Source organism: Ochotona curzoniae, unplaced genomic scaffold, assembly GCF_017591425.1.
Source record: "Ochotona curzoniae isolate NIBS_2020 unplaced genomic scaffold, NIBS_Ocur_1.0 scaffold_3171, whole genome shotgun sequence".
Classification (NCBI taxonomy): Eukaryota; Metazoa; Chordata; class Mammalia; order Lagomorpha; family Ochotonidae; genus Ochotona; species Ochotona curzoniae.
Window position 1 is genome coordinate 780,258 of NW_024467104.1, and position 22,417 is coordinate 802,674.

The window sequence follows — 22,417 nt, forward strand, 5'->3', positions numbered from 1 at the left end:
TTAGTAGATAATCAAAATGCCCAAATCACTGAAAGTAATACATAGATTCAGTGTGATTTCAATCAAAGTCCCAGGAATATTTTTCCTAAAAAATTTAAAAAAAAAGAAATGATGATACACAATTGCATCTGGAACACAAGACTATGAATACCAAAGCTATCTTGAAGAATAAAAGCCAAAAAGGAGAAATCACACCTCGAGACCTCAAGACATACCATATGGCAGTGGTCATCAAAACGTTCTGGGTACTGGTACAGAAACAGAGAATAAGATCACTGGAGCAGAATAGAAACCCCAGAAGGGAGCCGACACATGTTCAGCCAACTATTCTTGAACAAGAGAACTTGTCAGGATTAATGGAACAGACAACAAGAAAAAGCTTAACGGAGAAATGATTTTATTATTCAGGATGGTGCACTTTAGTTGAGAATAAAAAGACTTTTATATTCCAAAAGAACCCAGATATCACACAAAGACTTTCATTAATTCTTATCTTATGTGATCTAGCAAGTCTTAGAATAATTATTCTTAGAAAAACTAAACAAAAATAGACAAATAAACAAATCAGAGAGAAGACATTTACACAGGTGTTCCTGCTTGTGAATAGTTCCCTTGTCCACTGATGCACTCAGCTTCTTGAAAAACTGAAAATAATCCAGTAAAAAAACCTGGTCTCTTCAACAAAAGCTGTTCAGATGGTTGGAATGCAGCTGGCAGAAGTCAGAAACTAAATGCCCACCATTCACGTTACACAAAAATGAGATCTAAATGGATCGTTGTGTGATGTTCTAATGATGTGCTCTGAAACATGCTTCTTCTTTGATTTTTGTTTTGTTTTGCTTTGTTTGTTTTTTGGTAACTCCAATTTCTTATTGAAACTTTGGTCACCTATTCGTCCTGACATTCTCAATATATATATGTATGTATATATTTTTTTCTTTTCCCAGCTTCATTTTGCTAAAATTCATTCTCATTTACATGCCATTTCATTTCTCTGGGGTTTTGAAAAATCCTGGATAGCAGATGGTACTAGTTTGTTGAACTCCCCTTTACCTCGTAATGATTTATCTGGAGGGTTGCTGATTATCCCACCAGACGCTGAAGTGATTGGGTATATTGACCCTTAACAATCTTCATTCTGAGTTTGATAAAATTACTCATGAACAATTTTTATTTTATTTATTTTTAACTGTTTATTTTTATTTGAAGGAGAGAAAGAGAGAGGGAGAGAATGATATTTTGTCTACTGGTTCACTCCCCAAATGGATACAATAGAGCAGAACTGATCCGAAGACATGAACAAGAAACAGCTTCCTCGAGTATCCCATGAGGGTGCAGGACTCCTACGATTAGATCTGTCATTCACTGTTTTCCCAATCCAAACCAGGGATTGGATCTGAGGCAGAGCAGCCAAGGCAGAAACCAGTGCAAATTTGGGATGCCAGTGCTACAGTGGAAAATCAGCCTTTTTATATCATGTCAAACCCCTTAAAAAAAAAGTGTAGTTTTAAAAATGCAATCATGCAATTCATAATTAGTCATGATAGTGAAAAGTAAATTTGATACAGTGAATTAAGAATTGAAATGGTACCAAAATACAGAAACAACTTTTAAAATATTAAAGGCATGACAAACAAGTGGGAAATAAATATCACCAACATTTTCTATCTTCAACAATAGTTGGAGAATCACTTTGAAATCAGTGGATCATCTGAACCGAGAAAAAGAGGTCTACCTGGATGACTGTAAATTCATTTGCTAGGCACAACCAGAAACATGATGGCCTTGCAGTAATTAATTTAACTACATGTCTTGATACATGGCAATCTAGAATGCCTTATTCTGATAATATGAGCACATTCATCCTCAGTTAATGTAAATTGTAACTGCACATCTAAACTGCAAGATTATATATCACTTTCAGATACCATATCCAGTGTCAATATAAAAAAAAATTGAAATCAACACATCAAAAGAACTGTAATCATTTTATAAATGTCAGTCAGAAACGTTTCCAGAGCCATTGACATATAGCATGAAACAAATCATCCTGTTGCTAATATGATCATTAAACAATTGGATTATATTCCCCTTGGATCATCTCCTGTGGGCATCATCAACAGCTGAGACAGTATTTATAAATAATGTAAATGAAGCTTCTACATATTGCAAACAAATCTGCACCTGCTGTTCTACAGGTAAGGTAATCTGAAAAACCTTTTGAAAATATTTTTAAGACTTAAAAATTAGAGTCAAAGATGTTCTGTACTAAATACGCTAGCAACAAGGTGTAATTAGAACCATTATTACTGCCTGTGGCACAGATGAATGGATTGCATAAATCTGATTGAATTAAAGTTCCCCTAAGTGTTAACAAGCAGAGTAGCCTAAAAGATACAATGAAAAACAAGTTTATATATGCAAACAAAAGTCTTCCACATAAAATATAGATTATGCTTTCATTCTTCCAAAGGCAGAAATTAAATGTGTCATAAGTATGAAATATAGAGAATTTTCAAATAGAAGCCCAAAATACATTCAAATTTAGTAAACAGCACCAATTATGTCTTTAAACATTGTGAAAAAAAGTCTCAATAATCAAGTACATGTGTTTGCTAGCTATGTAGTCTAGAAATCACTTCATATTATTATCATTCTTTCCATGTTCTGTAGCCTCAGAAGTATACATTCATCCTAACAGTCAAAGAATCCTTGTCTTGCATTTTTCCCCATTTCTCAAAAGAGTGTGCAGTAAGGCAACTTAAAAAAAAAGGATGTATTTATCTTTATTGGAGAGTCAGATATACAGAGAAGAGGAGAGAGAGAGGAAGATCATCCTTCCTAAGATTCACTCCCCAGTGGCCACAATGGCTGGAGCTGAGCCAATCCAAAGCCAGGAGCCAATAACTTTGTCCACGTCTCCCACATAGGTGCAGGGTCCCAAGGCTTTGAGCCATCCTCAATTCCTTTGCCAGGCCACAAGAGGGAAATGGATGGGAAGTGGGACCACTGGGATTAGAACTCATGCCCATATGGGATCCTGTGTGCAAGGCTAGGACTTTAGCCACGAGGCTATCACATTGGGCCCGAGGAAATGTTATTAAGAGAACAAAATGAGAGTGTTTCTAATAGGGAGGAGTAGAAAGGCAGAATGAATTCACAATCTGTGATGGAAATGGCACTGCATCATGCATGCCACATGTACTTATTAGCTGCAAAGAAACAAGCAATGTGAACAAAAACCCATTCCCGTAGCAAATGTTCACTATGATGAGTCCTTATATCACTGTTCACTCCTCAGTGGCCACAACGGCCTTAGATGAGCCAGTCTGAAATCAGGAGCTGGTAACTCCTTAAGGGTCTGTTAAAAAGAGGCAGGGGTCCCAAGGCTTCGAGCCATCCTCCACTGCATTCCATGTCCACAAGCAGGGAACTAGATGGAAATGAAGCAGCACGTTATGAGCTGCCACCCTTATGGGATCCTGACACTTTTCAAGGAGATTAGCCAATTGAACTGTTGTGCTGTGCCCAATATGTTAATGATTTAATAAAAACACAGACAAGTAGAAAACAGTGATGCAGTTACGGGTTGACAGGATGGTGTGGAGAGTGGCGTGAGCTCAAGCAGTGAAGGAACATCCATGTCCTCACTTTGATTCTGCAGGAAGTAGCAGTATCCTTCACATGACCGTCTAGTCGTCACCTGAGTTACTGCTGCAACAGTGTGCATTGCCAAGAACTGCACATGAAGACATTCCATTGGGTCCCTTTTTTGTTTCTTCTTTCCATGGTAGTATGAACTGCATGTATTGAATACCTTCAAGTTAATTCTATGAGATATCAACATGAGTAATGCAAATGAAGTTACCATGTTTGTACTGAAGGGCTTCACAGATGATCTTGAAATGCAGATTGTTTTCTTTTTCTTGTTTCTGGCAATCTACCTCTTCACTCTCATGGGAAATTTGGGGCTAATTGCATTGGTCATTGGAGAGTCACTACTGCACAACCCCATGTACTATTTCCTGAGTGTGCTGTCTTTGGTAGATGCCTGCTTCTCCTCAGTCGTTACACCGAACATGTTAGTAGATTTTATGTCCGACAATAAAGTAATTTCATTCCTTTGCTGTGCAACACAGGCATTTCTTGCTGTTACTTTTGGAACCACAGAATGCTTCCTCCTGGCTGCCATGGCCTACGATCGCTATGCAGCCATCTACAACCCACTGCTGTACTCGGTGAGCATGTCACCCAGGGTCTATGTGCCTCTCATTGTTTCCTGCTTTGTTGGTGGCATTTTGCATGCTATTGTTCACTCAGTGCCCACTTTTACCCTGACCTTTTGTGGCTCCAATGAAATTGAGCATTTTTTCTGTGATATCCCTCCCCTTCTTGCAATATCGTGTTCTGACACCCACAAAAATCAGCTTCTGCTGTTCTACTTTGTAGGCTTTGTTGAAATAGTGACTATCTTGATTGTCCTGATCTCCTACGGTTTCATTTTGTTGGCCATCCTAAGAATGAACTCAGCTGAGGGAAGGAAAAAAGTCTTTTCTACCTGTGGCTCTCATCTAACTGGAGTGTCCATTTTCCACGGGACACTCCTTTTCATGTATGTAAGACCAAGTTCCAACTACGCTTTGGAACACGACATGATAGTGTCAGTGTTTTACACCATTGTGATTCCCATGCTGAATCCCATCGTCTATAGTTTGAGAAATATAGATGTGAAAGAGGCAATGAAAAGAGCACTTAAGAAAAACCAGCACACTTTAAAGAGCATTTTCAATATTAAATATTAAACTGGAAAAAATTAAGACTGATTCAATGATCCTGTATCAAAAGCCATAATGAAAACACATTTTTTGCAATTACTTTTTATCTGTCTGTATATAACATCTAAAATAAAAATCAAAGTCAACATGCTATATATTCATTTTTAAAATATGTAGAAAGTGTGTTTTTCACCTGTTTTCTCCCAGGTTTTTGCACATGTGTATGCCTGAGCTCATGCACATGCGTGCATACACACACATATACAACATGTATATATAGAACTGAGATGGTTCTTCAGGTTAATCTGTTGCTTGTAATAAAAGTATCCCAGAGCACTGTCTATTTGAATGCCAGCTCTTTGGGTCTGTATGCAGAGAGACATACTGCACTATATCTCCACATCTGGACATGTCAGTCCCAACTATACTTCTGCTATATAAATCCCTTTAAATAAGAAACCAAGAAAACACAGTCCACAATGGGGAGAAAAAAGGAAAATTTTCCTCAAGATGAAGTTAAACAACATGCTACAGAATTTCCAATGCATTGCTAGAGTAATGCAAATGAAAATAGAAACACTCGCAGAAACTGAGGCTTCTGCATGACTCAAGTGGGCCTGAAGAAATGACAATAAAAATAAGAATCTCATTACCCCATGAGATGTAGCAAAAATTGTGTTGAAAGAGACATTTACAACCTCAGGTGCTTACAAGCAATCAAACATCTCTTACTGATGATTAATTAATGAATGACAAGGATTTATGGAAAAGGATACAAATGACTAGGAAGTATGAGAATATAAAATCTACAGGAAGAATAATTAGATTTTTATACCAAAAACTGCAAATGAAGCAAGAAAGACCTGTTTCCTAAAAAGATGAACAACAACAAAAAAAAACCCTCAGCCATGGTAGCAATGAGCATCACAAGGGGACAACCATTCAAAGTTAGAAATGAAAGAGTAAAGGCAGATTTATAGAGAGAACGAGATATATAGATACAGATCTTCCATCTGTTAACTCACCAAGTGGTCACAACAGTCGGAGCTGAACTCAGGACTGAAGCCAGGAGCCGCGAACTTCTTGTGGGTCTTCTCCACATGTCAGGGTCCTAGGGCTTTGGGTCATCTTCACTGCGTTCCCAGACCACAAGCAGGGAGCTGGATGGGAAGTGGAGCAGCGGGGACAGGAACCAGCGCCCATGTGGGACTGCAGTGCAGCAAGAGGGAGATTCAGCTAATGAGCCATTGCACCTGGCCTCAAACGATTCATTTGTTGTGAAAATAGAGCACTGAAAAGCAAAGAAAAGGTCGGCTTGCTTCTGCACATCGTGTTGCATATTTTAGCCTCAAACGGGTAAATTTCACTACTAGCCAACTCATCCATATATTAAAGAAAAAAATTGATATAAAACAATCTCATTTAAGATGATTTTTTGAAGAAAAATGACTCATTCTGCATATGAGTAAATCTGGAGATGGATAGTTGTGTAATGATAAGAATGTGCGTAGTTTAAAAAGTAACTGCATAATTATTCTTAAGTGATGATGACCAACATGGATTGAGTTAGTGAATTGATCTAAACGAAATATCTAAATTAAACTGTCTGTGCAAGTGCATATTGGTTAATGTTAGTTGAAAAAGATGTTATAAACAAACCTAAGGAATAAAAAACACCAATATAATGTTTTTAAATACAATCCATGTAAGGAAAATATCATGATGAATGTGCATGATGATAATTCCATCAACCCAGGAATGATTTCTGGGTGAATTACTTCAACCATATCATCAAAATGAGCATGACCAAGGGGAGGTTGAAGGACACTCAGGGAAGGGGTCATCAAAAAGCATCCTCATCGCAATCTATCACATATTCCAAATATTTATTTTTCTTTAATATTTATTTATTACAAATATTTAATAGTTCAGCAATCCACCATTGTGTATCAAACCTTGACTTTTGTTATAAGAAACTATGTGATAAGAGTTTGAAACATAATGCTTGCTACTAGTATTGGATTTTGAAGATGAAATAAAGAGGAATGCAGGTTCCAGGTTCACAAGCAAGCCATGATGCCACCGCTGCATTGAAGGGATGACACATAGTGTACTTGCAAAATGTCTTATGGGAAAATCAAAAACTAATGTGCCATGAAAATATCAAGAGAAATATCATCATAATAATCATAAAAAAGACTGAAGAATCATTCTCTCTTAGGTTTCCTTCGTTCTTTCCCTCCTATGTGCCCCCTCCTGTCACTTTGGCAGGAGACTCACACTCTCTTATAAACCCTGCTTTGCATACTGAAAAAAAGAAAATGGAAAAAAAGAAAAGCGAAAGAGCGAATAGCAATGGTAACTGTGCTAGCACGTGCTGACGTCCAGCTCTCTGCACTGCTGGCAGCTAAACCGCAAGTGCTTTCCTGGAGGACGACCTAACTGAAGCACCGCCAGTGCTCACGTGTAGCAGAGGGTGGCCATTGTGAGGACCCTGTGCAAAATCTGCTTTCTTCACTGTAGGATTTCAGAACTTTCCTTCATGTCAAAATACTGTTATTGATCCTGTAAGTGTATTAAAATATCATCGTAATAAAAAAGTTCAAAATGAAAACATGAAATACATAATTTCAACAAATGTGATACAAAAGAAAGTGGATGACTGACATTGCACAGGTGGATGTGGGAAATCTAGGTGTGTCTTTCATCAAAGATGCAGAATAAGAAGGCTCACGTTGCTTGGTTCACATGTAACAGAATGGGCAGCTTCGGAGTGTTGATTTCCATCGAAAACAAGCCTAGCACCACATGTGAAATACTTTGACATTTCTAAGTAGATTTTAAGTAGTTATTTTAATTGCTTATGATTCAGCACATAGTATTCATTAAATTTTATTGATGCACAATTGATGCTAGTGCTTAAAACGCTGAATATGAAGTAAGGATTTTTTACTTTATTTAAATACTCACAGTTGTGAAAACCTTAGGGCAAAAGTATAGTAATGAATTTTGTTATTTTCATGACCATAAAATAAACTCCTATGAACATGACATCCTTAAGGTCTTTCTCATATTTCCGGTCTCCAAGCTTTTCTTTAAGATTTTTTTTTCTATTTGACGTTCCTGTCACTGTCGGGTATTGTCATTAGTTGTCTCATCACAAGAGTAGAACAGGCTCCAGATCTTCTCTATTCATGGCACTGAGTTTACTCATTCTTTTTTTTTTAAATCTGTGTCTCATTTATCTTGGCATATCTCTAAAAACTGGACTTTGAAGACAAGTATTTTTTATTATTATTTCTTATTATTATTCTTACAATATTTCTTATTATTCTTCTTCTTATTCCATGGCATGGGAGTTTATTGTTTCCTACTGTTACCAGCACTAGTGTGATTTTTTCATGGTTTATTTCTTGGTCTCACTCAGTCAGTCACTTCTTTGTCATATAACTTGTGGGCTCTTTTTTACCTTTTTAAAAAGTGATTTGTTTTTATTTTTTTTTAATTTTACTTTAGCTGGGAACAAGCAAGTGTTTTGTTTTGTTTTTAATTTTTCTGAAACGTTTCTCAGTTGTTTAAAACATCTACATGTTTTATATATTCTAAATAGTCTCAGGTCACAAAATTCATGTCATGTGCACTACACAAAAAATGCTCAGAATGTGCAGTTTTTTTGTGATTTTTTAAAAATGGAATCAAAATATCTTCATATCATTATTAGTATTATCCCAAACTAAATATTAAGGATTTGCAATTATTTACCTGTTGTGGCTTAGGGATGCTTACACACTCACCATCTCTGTGCGTGGTCACATCTGCTTTGCCCAAGAGATCTCTGTTCTCACTGCTCTTACAATTTCCATGAACTCTGGTATATGAATTTTGGTAATCTGGAATTAATTTTCCTAACTGCTCTTTGCTATCACAGCACTACATATGAGTCTTCGCGTCCTAACCAAAAACAATAACAATTGATTTTTACCAATAACATAAAATCACATTCTATGCATCCTATGACATTAGCACATTAGGTTAAGGCGACATTTGTAAGCGATGCAAGTGTTTGAAGAACTGTCATGAATGAGTTGGAACTGGGGAGGTTGACTTCTGATACCAGTCCTGGGATCTCACATTCTCATTTATTCTTAGTTAAGTTTATTAAAGTAGTTTGTCTCAAGTGCTGCACAAATGAACCCAACAACATTATGGAGCACAGGATTACTCACAAAACAAAACGTGTGAGGGCTAGGACTGACAAGTGGCCTCTTGGGACGCATTCAACTGTGAGAACTGGATGTGCATCATTGTTGAAAGATTTCAAACACTGCTACCTGGCATTCCAGTGAAGACTAGAAACAAGATGTGCTGTACCTCTGAGCATACACAGCCTCAGACAAAGGCTGAAGGTGAAATATTTTGGACACAGAGAAAGCTGTCCTGGGAAACGTAAATTGAACAATTCAGTGAGCACCAAAGTGATGACCCTAATTAGAAATTTGAATGTGTTGGTAGAAGAGGCCTCTGGGGTAAGGATAACTACTTTTATTGAAGGAGCACTTCATGTTTAGAAAAAAAGTCACCATTAATGTTAATAATAGAACTGGTTTCACTTCTAAATGATTAAACATCTATATGGTTTAACCTACAGTGAGAAAAACACCTCAACTGATAGAATCAAAATGGTAAATATGAATAATTTTACATGAATATACAAATTTTAGTACATGACAGTTTAAAATTCAAAATTCCAACTTGATATAAAATAAGAAATGTCTTAAAAGTAATTTTATGTTGCTTTCTTATATATAATTACAGTAAAATATTACTTTAAAATAAGAAATTTGTGCTATGTGATGTAATTTCACATGTATTTTATAATATAATTAAAATTTGTTTTCCAGTCAAAACATTAATGCACTTCTCACATTTACCTATTTCTTGTGGAAATATTATCAAAAATCCTTTTTTACTTACCATTTTCCAATGGGAAATAAAAGGCATATGATTATTATGAAATAATTACGCTAATATTGATAACTTGGCAAGTACAAATTTAAAATGCAGAAGATTCTCTCAGTGTATTAATACAGCTAATGTATATCCCAAATACATAGATGAACTTTATAGAACTTTCAATATCTAATCTATTGGAATAATATTATAAATTTTCTTAGCCACTTGAATAACTCCAAGGAATATGGACTTGAATCTAACCAAATATTTACTTCTTTTCAATTATATGAAAAGAAAATTTTGCATATGATGCTAACATATATAATTTCAATTTAGCTTATTTCTGAATGCCACTCAATTCCTTTCTAGCGAAATTTCATAAAAATTGTATATATTGCATTTATATTTTGAAAACATCTTGTCAACAATTTGAGTTTTTGCAATGAGAAATTATGTTTTGTTTCACATTGGAAATGCTTTTTGTCAAATTATGTATATACAATGTGTCATCTGTAAACTCCATATATTTTTCTGGAAATTGGTCTCATATATCATCATTTTGTTTTTAAGATTCATGTATTTATTTGAAAGACAAAGTGATAGAGAATGAGAAACACAGTGAGAAGGATCTTGTATCTGTGTTTCACTTGCCCAGTGGCCACAATGGCTGGAGCTGGGCTGTTCCAAAGCAAAGAGTCACAAGCTTCCTCTGCATGTCCCGCAAGGATGGAGAGACCCAAGCCCTGGGACCGGCTTTCACTGCTTTGTCACGTATGTTAGTTAGCAGTGGGCTGGATTGGTGTGGTATTAGTGCAATGTGGAGGCTGGCTCACAGGCAGTGGTTTTACTAGCTAAACCATAGCACCTGTTCTTGCAGTCTGTTTTCTGCATTGTATGATTTCATTGAACTAGTGCCCCTTTGAGTGAATGTTTGGATAGTATGTGAGATGCCTGAAACTCATATCAGGGTCTGGGGTTTGTTCTCTTGCTCCAGGATCACAAACAGCTTCTTGTAAATGCAGGCCCAGCATTATGATTTTTACTTATTCAAAACCAAGTAAGTCCTACTCCTTGGGAAAAGGTCCAAATCCCTTTCCTTTTTTTTATACAATTGTGACCCTGATTCTGAATCAGCTCATTTATAATTTTAGGAACAAAGAAATGAAAAGTGCTTTTTTTTTGGAGTTCCACATAAAGGAAACACCTCCGTGCCAATAAAGAAGTGGTGTGGTAAATATTGATGCTTGCATTTCCTTTCTTTTCAGGTGTGTATTTTTCTTGTTTCTCTGTGATAATGAAACTTTCGATTTTCATTTCTATGAACGCACCCTTTACTTGTCTAAGCATGATCATGTACATTCACAACATATTCATGAAAGCCCATAGTGTAAAATGTTTGAGTACCGTATTCAAAGTTTCATCACACACATTTCAAATGTATCCCCAGTTTAAGTAATTTCAACCTGAAATAGAATTATGCTTGTGGCATAATGATAACCTTCAGATTCCATGTATGTAATATGTGAAGAAATACATAAAATTCTTAATAACTTCTGTTTGCAATCAAACATTCCACTATGTAGATTCTGATACATACACATTGTTAGTGTGTTCCCTTGATCAGTAACTGAGAGTGGAAGCCTCAATGTCTTCAGTTACATATGATAAATCTGTACTTTATCATAAATTATCGATAGTGAGTGCTGACAATTGTCTAAAAAGTCAATATTCTTATAATATCTTAATGTGTTCTACATGCTGATTTTGGTTAATTTAAAAAAAGAAAGAGATAAAAAGAAAATAAATCAAGTCTTCAATTGTGTTATTAGGAAGAGGTAAAATCATGTAATGGCAGTAATTTTTAGGAAAACAGCAAAGGTTTGAGAGAATTTAGAATACACAAAGATGTTAAAATAAATCATATGATATTATTGAGTCTGTGCTATTCTTCCTTAACAGACCTTAGTTGTGAAGCAAATGTGTGAGGGAGGGCGGTGTGCCTCTGGGACCCCAACGCGCAGGGGGGAACTGGGAGAAGTCTCTGGCTGTGATTTCGAACAGCACAATACAGACTCCTGTGGCCATTTGGGAGTGAAAGTGTTCTGTTCAAGAAGCCTCTCCTGAAGGAGCTGAGTGTACCAGAGGACAAAAAAACCTTGAAACACCAAGCAGCAGACTGTGGCCCAGTGGTAGCTCTCCTTCCTGCCTCCCTCGGGCCACCAACAACAGAAGAGCACTTCAGTAATCTCAGTGACATCTTGGCCAAGGTCAAGCAGACACTCTCACCCAGAAATGTTTCAAATGCTGAGTCTGTGCAGAAGACCCTCAGCGCCATGATGACACGTCACAGTCACAAGCATGCACGGACTGAGGAGCCACTGCCTTCCCCCATTTCCCATACCTCAAATGCCTAAAATCTCAGTGCTATGTACCCTGGTTGGTCACTACCTTCACGGTTTACCCTGCCATGTGGAAGCAGTCCTGGACTGTCTCCCAACAGGCAGCAGTCTGCCAGTTTCTCTCTCTCTCTCTCTCTCTCTCTCTCTCTCTCTCTCTCTCTCTCTCTCTCTCTCTTTCTCCCCACCCATTTTCTCTCCATTTTCTCTCCATAACAAACTCCCAACTCCCTTGCTGAAATAAAGAGCTCCTGTGTAGCTTACTGCATCTGCCTTTTTGGGTTTGTGGCAATAAGAGCTAACAGAAAGAGAGGATGCAAGAGCTCTCTATCTCTCTCCATCTATTCTTCTTTCTGTAATTTATCTTTCAAATAAATAAATCTTTGATAAGCAAAGAAATAATATCACAGAAGTTTCACAAAGCAAGAACAAGGCCTCTGCCACTTTTCCTAAGACAGCTTCCAAAAGAATGACCAAACATTTGCTGGGAACCTAACTTGACGTCATTTAATCTTGAACTTTTTGTTCTTGGAAGCATGCCAAGCAATCTTCCCTGGGAATTGGTCTCTGAGGATGACCAAGTGTTGCGTGATCCTGAAACCCCAGCATGGGAGCTCCCTGAAATCACTAAAGTGATAGATAGGTTTGTTTTGTTCAGTCTGCATTCAGAGTAGCTCCCTGCTATTTTATTGAGGCATCAATTTCTGCTAAATGTTCCAGTTTAACATACCTCAAAAAAATGATATGAATTCATGACAATGTCAGAACTGCTTATACCACAGGAGAATGTCATTGTATAGCAGAGACTTCCAACTTGCTGTTTTTCATATATTGTTTGCGTGGAAACTATGAAGTAGGAAAAGATGAGCGGGATTTGCTTTTCACCCATGAGGCTCACAGTAAGTGTTGTCAAACTTGGTGGGTTATGGGGCATGTTACATGAAAGGTGGACTTGGCCAGATAATTTGTGTTCACACACGATGTTGCTTACTCCTGATTATAAATAATGGCAGGGTTTGTGGAACCAGACTGTGAAGCTGATAGAGTCTATTAGCGATTTTCAGAAAAAAAATACTTTTTCTTTAATATTTGTTTTGGAAATCTTCTCTTCTAGAATTCAATAGTTCTGCATGGCCTGCAGCTTTAATGAACCTCACTGAAACCTCATAATCATTTATTGTATGTTTGTAAGTATAAAAATTAATTGAAGCGAGCACATTTCAACTGATGAATGGAAAAGAGTTCACTTTTATATATCAAATTTATATCACATTTTATTACATTATTTATATATAGATATACAGTAGTATTAACATAGTCTCAGGAATCAAACTTACTTCATACAAGTGCACTGCTCACAGATGTTAGCTCCAAGACTGAATTTTTCATATGTGCATGTAGAAGGTATATTAACCACTGTTAGAAAATATTTTCAGATGGATTGAATGGGATTTTTTTAAGCAGAACACATTACAAACAGGAAAAGTGGCTCAAGTATGTGATATGTTCTAACTATGGCAAATATCAATTTATAACACTATATGTCAGATTTTTTTCTCCAGAAGTAGGTACACCCTTATCAATTTATAAATGATTGATTTGACTATGTAAAACCAAGTCATTTTTATAAGCAAATATCATTCCAAAGATATTCTCTCTTTGAAGTTTGGTTTGCTAACTGTTTAGAACAAGTGGACAGACACCATGAGTAGAAGAAATTATACAAACGTGCCTGACTTCATCCTTGCGGGGTTGACAGAGTCTGCGGAGCTGCAGCTGGTCCTCTCTGTGCTGTTTCTGCTGATCTACCTGGGCACTGTGCTGGGGAATGTAGGCATGATGCTGATCATCCGCCTCGATCCCCACCTGCACACCCCCATGTACTTTTTCCTCTCTCACCTGTCGTTTCTGGACCTCTCTTACTCAAATGTCATCACACCCAAAACCCTGGAGAACTTGCTGACTTCCACTAAGTCTATTTCTTTCTTAGGCTGCTTCACACAGATGTACTTTTTTGTTCTTTTGGCGGCTGCTGAGTGTTTCCTCCTCTCCTCCATGGCCTATGACCGCTATGTAGCGATCTGCAACCCTCTGCACTATTCACTCACTATGTCCCCAAGACTCTGCTGCGCCCTTGTCACTGTGTGCTATGTGATTGGCTTTATGGATTCCTCTGTCAACGCTCTGTGCATGAGCAGACTGCACTTCTGTGACTCCAATGTCATCCACCACTTCTTCTGTGACACACCCCCTATGCTAGCCCTGTCCTGCACTGACACATACGACACTGAAATCATGATATTTGTTTTTGCTGGCTTTACTTTAATGGTGTCCCTTGTCACAGTAGTTGTGTCCTATGTGCTCATTCTGTCTACTATCCTGAAAATTAATTCCACTTCAGGAAAGAAAAAAGCCTTCTCTACCTGTGCCTCCCATCTCCTGGGAGTCACCATATTTTATTGCACTATGATTTTCACTTACTTAAAGCCCACTAAGTCCTACTCCTTGGGAAAGGATCAAGTGGCTTCTGTTTTTTATACAATTGTGATCCCCATGCTCAATCCGCTCATTTATAGTCTGCGGAACAAAGAAGTGAAAAATGCTCTTTTTAGAGAAATGTGTAAGAGAAGCAACTCCAAGCAAATAAAATAACAGTGATGCTGAACATGTAAATAATCTTTACCTTTTTTTGTTACTATTGGTTATTTTTCTGGTTTCAAAACTGTCAAACTCTGTTTCTTTTGTCATGGTCTTCACTTGATCAAATATGCTCTCTGAAATGTTCATGGACAGGTTTTAGAAATCCACCATATAGCTAGATACCAAGAAACATGTATTAAATCTATGGTCCAAATTGTACATACATTTAAATTATTTAAGCATGGTTGGTATGCAAAATCTATGACATCTGATTAACACATTTGCAATTGCATTACAGAATTCAATTTTATACTATGCCATAATAAAATCAAGCTCAATTTGCAGAACAATGATAACAGCTTCAGAAATCATCCAAGCAACAAATGTATATGAGAACTGAGTCAGAGAATAGGAGTACTTCTTTGATCCACAGACATTAAATGATTTAGACTTCAGCCATTCTGCCTGGATAGTTGTAGAACACTTAATGTGCCCCTGAAAATTTAAATCACCATTTCCTCCATTGCATCAAGGCGATTTTTATTCCAAGTCCATATATGTAGAAGTTAGATGTTATGTATTTAATGCAATAATAGGATTATATTCCTATATGATTTTAATGAAAATCAAAAATGGAAATTTTCTAAAGATTGCTGCATTTAAATTATTTTGAATAATAATTAACAAGCAGACCAAAAGAAAAAATCAAGTCAACAATTTTGTATTTACGTAGAAACGAAACAGTGAATAGAACTGATTCAAAGTAAAAGACATATGTTAATGGTAGAAAAATTTAGAAATATATTGAAAATCCTAAACAAAATGGAAACTAATATCTTTGACAAATGTTGACAAGTTGTTTAGATCAATCCTTTTGAAATTATGTGTATATTGAATAAACAAAGGATTTTGATATTTTCCATGTAATATTTTTTATCTTTCAGTACTTACATGTTTAAAATTTGCCACTCTCTCACTGAAACTGTGATTGAATGTATTCCTTGTATGTGGAGATATCATTCTCATTTGCAATAATTTGGTACCAAGAAATATATTTAGCAAGTTTTGTGTTTTCAGAAAATGTTTTCTTTGCACATAGCAGCTAAATAACTAAAACAAGATCTTTCTTTTATGTGAATCCAAATTTCAATATATTATATCATTGAAGAAATGTGTATTTATAGAAGTAATCAGATTTCTCTATTTTTCTGTACAGTTGTAATGGTCTTAAATAGGATCCGAAAATGAGATGCTTGACATATTTTTAAGATTTTAGGTATAAATATTTCACATTAGCTAGCAATGTAAATAAATATTTTGTGGGATACCAGAGATCTTAGTCATATTTTAAGGATTAATTTTCATATAAGACTTTCTTTTCGTTTGGTCAATGTATTAGCAGTTTTAGCATAGATTATTTTCATTCAAGCATATTGATACCAACTTTTTATCTTTTGCAAAATTTTGTTACTTTTCTAAAATTATATTTGATTATTTCTCCTAAATGAATTTTGATTTGGTAAAATAAGCTTCAAATCTAATGTGGAAAGTGATAGTCCAAAACTTTACACTAATTCAAAATTCTTCAATTTGTTCAAGCTCAAAATTTAACTTGTTTAAACATCTTTAATATATATTAATTGCCTCTACTTTCTTATTTTACAGCAAGTATGGTTTATTTTCATTGGATGGTCATATTTCATAGATTCTATATTTTCAGGGATTTTTGTCTGAATTTAAAATTAGAATTTTTAATAAACATTTGGTGTTAAGTAATATACTATTTTGGCTCATTTCTCAACTTGTAAATGTATTTTATGGTGTCAAAACTTTATGGTTTTCCATTTTCTTGTAATTTTTCATAAGTTCTATTTTACCTGCTTTTGTTTATAGTTGTGTGCTTAATTAGAAAATATGTCTTAGGGCCCAGCATGATAATGTCATGGTTAAGGTTGCATGTGTCAGTATCCCATATGGGCGCCGGTTCTCATCCCGGCTTCTCCGCTTCCCACCCAGCTCCCTGCTTGTGGCCTGGGAAAGCAGTCGAGGACGGACCAAAGCTTTGGGACCCTGCACCCACGTGGGAGACCCAGAAGAAGTTCCTGGCTCCTGGCTTCAGAATGGCTCAGCTCCAGCTGTTGCTGCTGCTTGAGGGGTGAACCAACAGATGGAAGATCTTCCTCTCTGTCTCTTCTCCTCTCTGTACATTTGCCTTCCCAATAAAAATAAATAAGCCTTAAAGAAAAAAAAAGAAAATATGTCTTAGAAGTTTGTGTTGGCAAAGCAAATGAACGTAAACAGTAACTTTTCAGACAACACTTGACCTAAGGCAGTGCTTGGGTCTTATTAAGATTCCTCTCCATTTACAGTATAGATAACATTCATAGAATGCTATTAATACATGTAATAGAATCTACAGGCAAAGTGTAAAATATGGACTGTTACACATGGTTTGCAAATTCTCGGTTGCACACATTATCATATGCCAATTACTATATAAGGCATTTTCTGAATAATCTTGGATGTAATCTTCTGTTCTATGGCACCACAACAAAATGTCAAATTAGTATAAATGTGGTAGAAATGAACATTCAATGTATTATGTTAGAATATGAAAAACTGATTTCCCTTCGAAATAACTCATAAGCTGACATTAATAGAAATAATATATCCTCCTGGGATATCATTATGTGTCAATCTTAAAATGACTTTGCATTTTTAACTCATGTACTTTGTCGTAAAAACTAACACTCTGCTATGTACTAACAGTAAGGAATTTTAACCTCATGTAATGGAAATTCATCCTTTTTAATTTTTTTGCATTTATTATTATTATTACCATTTTATGATACAATTCCATAGGCTCCTGGCATTTCCCTTATCCCCTCCCCAATTCCCTCACCCCCCACATAGTTGCTCTATATCATTACTAACACATAGTTCTTCATGTCCATCATTGTGGGCATGGACAATGGCAGACAGGCCAGAATCCAATTGTCAAGATATAGTAAACAGTTTCATTGTAAGTCCATCTTTGTCTGGAAGCAGAAATGCATAACACACTGCATCCTCACATCTGGATGTTAGTCTCCATTTGACAGTTACTGTGCATCCCCTTAAATGAAAAGTCATGATACAAAATCAACAATAGAAAGAAAAATAGAAATTTACAATGCCATGAAGTTAAATGACATGTTACTAGATATGACAGTCTCCATTACACAGCTACTATACATCCCCTTAAATGAAGAGCCACAAAACAAAATCAACATCAGGGAGAAAAAAGAAATTAACAACACCAAGAAGTTAAATAACATGCTATTAAATGACTAACTTGTAGCTGAAAAAATGAAAATCAAGAACCTTCTTAAAGAAAATAATGCCACTGCATGATCTACGAGTCATTGAATGATTTAATCAGCAGGAAGTGTTTTGACAAGATGAAACCAACAGAAAACAAAAAAACCCATGCAGTATAGTTTCTGCTGATCTTTGTTGGTGAAGTGTGTCTCCTCCAGACAAAAAAACAGATTGGTTTTGTTTTTTAATCCAGTCTACTAATCTATGACATTCGATTGAGCTTAAGCCATTTACATTCAGAGTTTTATATGTATGGGTGGTACTTTGGTCCTGTCATTTTAGCAATGTATTGTTCATTGATTTAGTCTTCTGTTATGATTTTACTGGGATGTTCTTCCCATTTGCCTTTGGTTTTGGTGGGTGCTATTCCTCTTCTCTGTCAAGACAACATCTTGAAGTATTATTTGTAGGGCAGGTTTGGAAGAGGCAAATTCTTTAAGCTTTTCTTTACTGTGAAAGGATTTTATTTCATTTTCAAAGCAAAAGAAATCTTTGCTGGATATGTTATCCTAGGCTGACATTTTTTTTTTCTTTTAGAATCTGGAATATGTCCTCCCATTCTCTTCTTGCCTATAGAGTTTCCTGTGAGAGATCTCCTGTGAGTTTAATTGGCATTCCTTTATATGTCAATTGATTTTTTTCACACGCACATTTCAGGATCTTTTCCTTATGTTCTATCGAAAAGAGTTTGATGATCATGTGTCTTGGTAAAGATCGCTTTTGATCAAGCCTGTTGGGAATTCAGTGTCCCTCCTGGATCTTGTTTTCCAATTCTTCCTCCAGATTAGGGAAATTTTCCTTGATTATTTCATTAAATACATATGCAAACTCAGCTTCTCTTTCTGCACCTTCCGGGACTCCCATAACTCTTATATTTGGCCTCTTAATAGTTTCTTTTAATTCTTGAATCCTTTTTTGGCCTGATCCAACTCTGCTTCCAGCTTTTTGTTTGCTTCCCCCTGATGACAGGAAATATCTTCCAATTCTGAGATTCTTTTTTCTGCTTGCTTCATTCTATTTTGGAGACTCACCACTGTACTCTTAATTTGTTCTACTGTGTTGTCCAATGCAGTCCCAAAGTCATTGCCACAGTGTGCAAAATGGCGCCTGACATACCACCACTACAGTTCTTGCTCTGCTGGCTGTCTGGTCCGAAGGCCACTCAGACCTGACTTGGGTGGAACCTGTAGAATGCCACATTGATGCAGTTCACTGAGTCACAAATGAGTTCACTCCCAGCTCAGCGCATGCTCATTCCTTTCCTTTGCCCTTTCTTCCTTACGCAAAATGGCTCCCAATTCAGCTCTGGGGGCTGACTGGGCCATGAAATCCACTGTGTTCTCTCATTGCCCATCTGGGATCTGCCGCTCTGTCTCTGCTTCTGGCCAAACCAAAGTGATCAGCAGGTTGGAAAGTTCTTTGGGTTCACCCCTCAAGCTCCCAGTGAAAGTCCCTTCCCACCTGGTTGCTGGTGGAGTTCCTTCTGCTGGTGGGGTTCAGATTGCTGTTAGGTGAATGCCGCTGGAGTGTCAGTCACTGCAACACCACACCATTGTGTCCACTGCTTTCCTGTGTCTGTCGGTCTCCAGGTACCCCTCTGCTATTGTTCTGTCCTTTCCTATTTCCTGAAATATATCCTCTCTGCTGCATCCTGTTAAATGTTTTCCATCCTTTTAAACGTGTCCTTACCCTATTCCGCCATCTTGATTTTCTTGAAATTCATCCTTTTATGCTTATCTGAGAAAGGCTTTCACAATTATGCTGCAATTTAAACAATCTAATTCATTTTGTGTCCATTCTTGTTTACAGAATGTTTCTATACACATAAAATTTGTGGATTTCAACACTTGCCTTGTTAGTAAACTTCCCAAGGAACTAACTACATGTCAGTTTTGCAATGAATGCTACAGTTTCCAGTTTCCTTCATATCATCAAAGTTTTCCTCATTCCCCTGAGTATGAGTTCCCTGGGGAAGACAGAGTGACCTCACTCAACAGGAGCTTGGACTGTGACCTGTTCCTTCAAAGATCTCTCAAGATTGTTCTTGATGTTTACTGCCAAAAACTTTGGTTGATTTCATCCTTACATCTGTAGCCTTGTTTTCTTATTCCACCTATGTAGTAATGGTATTCTTTTTCTCTTATTCTGATTTGAGAGGCAGAGTTACAGACAGAAATCTTACATTTTATGGTTGACTCACTGAAGGGCCACAACAGGCCAACTCTAGGAGATGGCAACCTCTCTCAGGGGTGCAAGTTCATGAGTCTCTCTGGCACATTAGCAGGGAGATGGAACAGAAATGGAACAGCCAAGCTTTGAACAGGTGCGCAGATGTGATGCTGGTGTTGCTGAGGCAGACTTAACTCACCATGCTCTAACATTGGGCCCAAGCCACACTCATTTGAAGTATACTACAAGAAACCAACTCTTACCTCTTTCCTGAGAACAGGTCCAATACTTGAATCTTTGAATCTTTTTGAAAATTCCTTCCCACAGACAACTACATGATTTTTTTTTGTATCAATTACCATTTATTTCAACTCTGTCTAAAATTTCACCCAGGTATAAAATTTTTAGTTTCCATTTGTTTTGTTAAAGCAGTTAACCCATCTCACATCGCATAGGTGTTACTGAGGAAGATATTCTGTCCAATGATTCACTCTGCAAGCAGCTGCAATGGCCAGAGTTGAGCAGATTCAAAGCCAAGAGCCGAGCCAGGAGCTGAGCCAGGAGCCTCTTCTGGGTCCCGCATGCAGGTGCAGGGACTCAAGGTTTTGGCCTGTCCTTGACTGCTTTTCCATGCCACAGTCAGGGAGCTGGATGGGAAGTAGGACCACCAGATTTAGAACCAGCGCGCAGATAGGATCCTGGCTTGTGCAAACAATGACTTCAACTACTAGGTTACCATGCAAGGCGACCATGGAAAATTTTATGAGCCAAAAAATTTCCTGGCATCTCGGCAAGTGTCACTTTAAGTATTTTCAAATTTTTAGTTTTATAAATTATGAAACTGGAGCACAAAAAGATTAAAGAACTCATATATGATCACTCCATTACTGAAAGAAAATATTTGAATAAAGATAGGGTAACATAGGAATTCCCATTATTTCTAACCAGTATATGTTATATACACACATACATATATATATACTGCGCCCTTGTCACTGTGTGCTATGTGATTGGCTTTATGGATTCCTATGCTAATGCTCTGTGCATGAGCAGACTGCATTTGTGTGATTCAATGTTATCCGCCACTTTTTCTGTGACACATCCCCTATTTAGTTTTCTTTATTGTTGAATATTGCCTTGGCCATGTTGGAACAATTGGAACCCCTTAATTTATAGTTCTGTGGAAGAATACCTTTGTTGGACCAATGTAGCAATACATTGTCTCCAGGAATATGTTGTGAGAAATTTATTTGTAATGTAAATGTATTTTCACACACACACATATATACATATGTGAATACATATATATTTATATATGCACATATATATGGTTTAAATTTAAGGTGATTAAGGACAATTACAGAGGGGGAGGAAGATGGCCGACGTAGGAGGAAGGCTGTGAGTGAGCGTCTAGTGAGAGAGGGATAGAACGCTACAGAAGCAGCAAAGAGGAACCGCAGGGAGAGGTCCGTGAAGCTCCCTGGGACAGTGTGGAGCCAAAAAGATCCACACAACTCGGAAGAACAACGGGAACGGAGCAGGGCAAAGGCAGAGAAACCGACATCCCACGCCAGACCTGCTGAGTCACTTTTGAAAACGGCCTGACGGGAGACGCGGCCAGCTCGGAGGCGGGGAGATCAGGGGGATCGTCCCCGGCGGGAGGCCCTCAACAGCAGCGGAGGCAGACTGCAGCGGCCGGACATTTGGTGAGCGGGGGGGGGGGGGGGGGTTGACATGGCAGCCTTCGCATTCCTCGACCCCTGCTGAGGTTACAGCCTCTGAGATCGCGGGGCAGGCAGCCTGAAACTGTCGGGTCTTGGCCTTGGGAACTACGCTCAGTGGTGTTGGTGGCTGAAGGGGCCCTGGGAAGGCGCCTCGGTTGTTCTTGCGCTGAGGGGGCCAGTGCGGCTCGGTGCGCAGAGACAGCTGGCAAGGGTCTGGAGTCCCCCACACCCCGCCTGGTGGAGGACCGGGAGGACTCTGAACGCTGCACCGAGCGGACTGGGCGGCCCCGCCTGCAGCAGCCGCCTCCGCAGCGCAGGTGTCAGGTGTCAGGAGACCTCTGAGATTTGGGAAGTGTAGCGCTGTGTGTCCCTGACACGCAGGTACCACTCCCATAGAGTG

General features: G+C 37.7%; 2 protein-coding genes across 2 annotated transcripts; both read left to right on the forward strand.

Moving 5' to 3' along the window:
- The first annotated feature begins 3,798 nt into the window (after window positions 1-3,798).
- On the forward strand, window positions 3,799-4,802 carry LOC121172246 (olfactory receptor 1086-like). The gene has a single exon (XM_041004100.1). It carries the CDS (start codon window positions 3,846-3,848, stop codon window positions 4,800-4,802), a length of 957 nt encoding a protein of 318 aa, XP_040860034.1. The 5' UTR covers window positions 3,799-3,845.
- Window positions 4,803-13,828: 9,026 nt separating this feature from the next.
- On the forward strand, window positions 13,829-14,776 carry LOC121172355 (olfactory receptor 8H1-like). The gene has a single exon (XM_041004216.1). It carries the CDS (start codon window positions 13,829-13,831, stop codon window positions 14,774-14,776), a length of 948 nt encoding a protein of 315 aa, XP_040860150.1.
- The last annotated feature ends 7,641 nt before the right edge of the window (window positions 14,777-22,417 follow it).

What these genes read in the sequence shown, in the direction of transcription:
- LOC121172246 (XM_041004100.1), top strand. Translation starts at nt 3,846, where the DNA reads ATGAGTAATGCAAATGAAGTTACCATGTTTGTACTGAAGGGCTTCACA.
- LOC121172355 (XM_041004216.1), top strand. Translation starts at nt 13,829, where the DNA reads ATGAGTAGAAGAAATTATACAAACGTGCCTGACTTCATCCTTGCGGGG.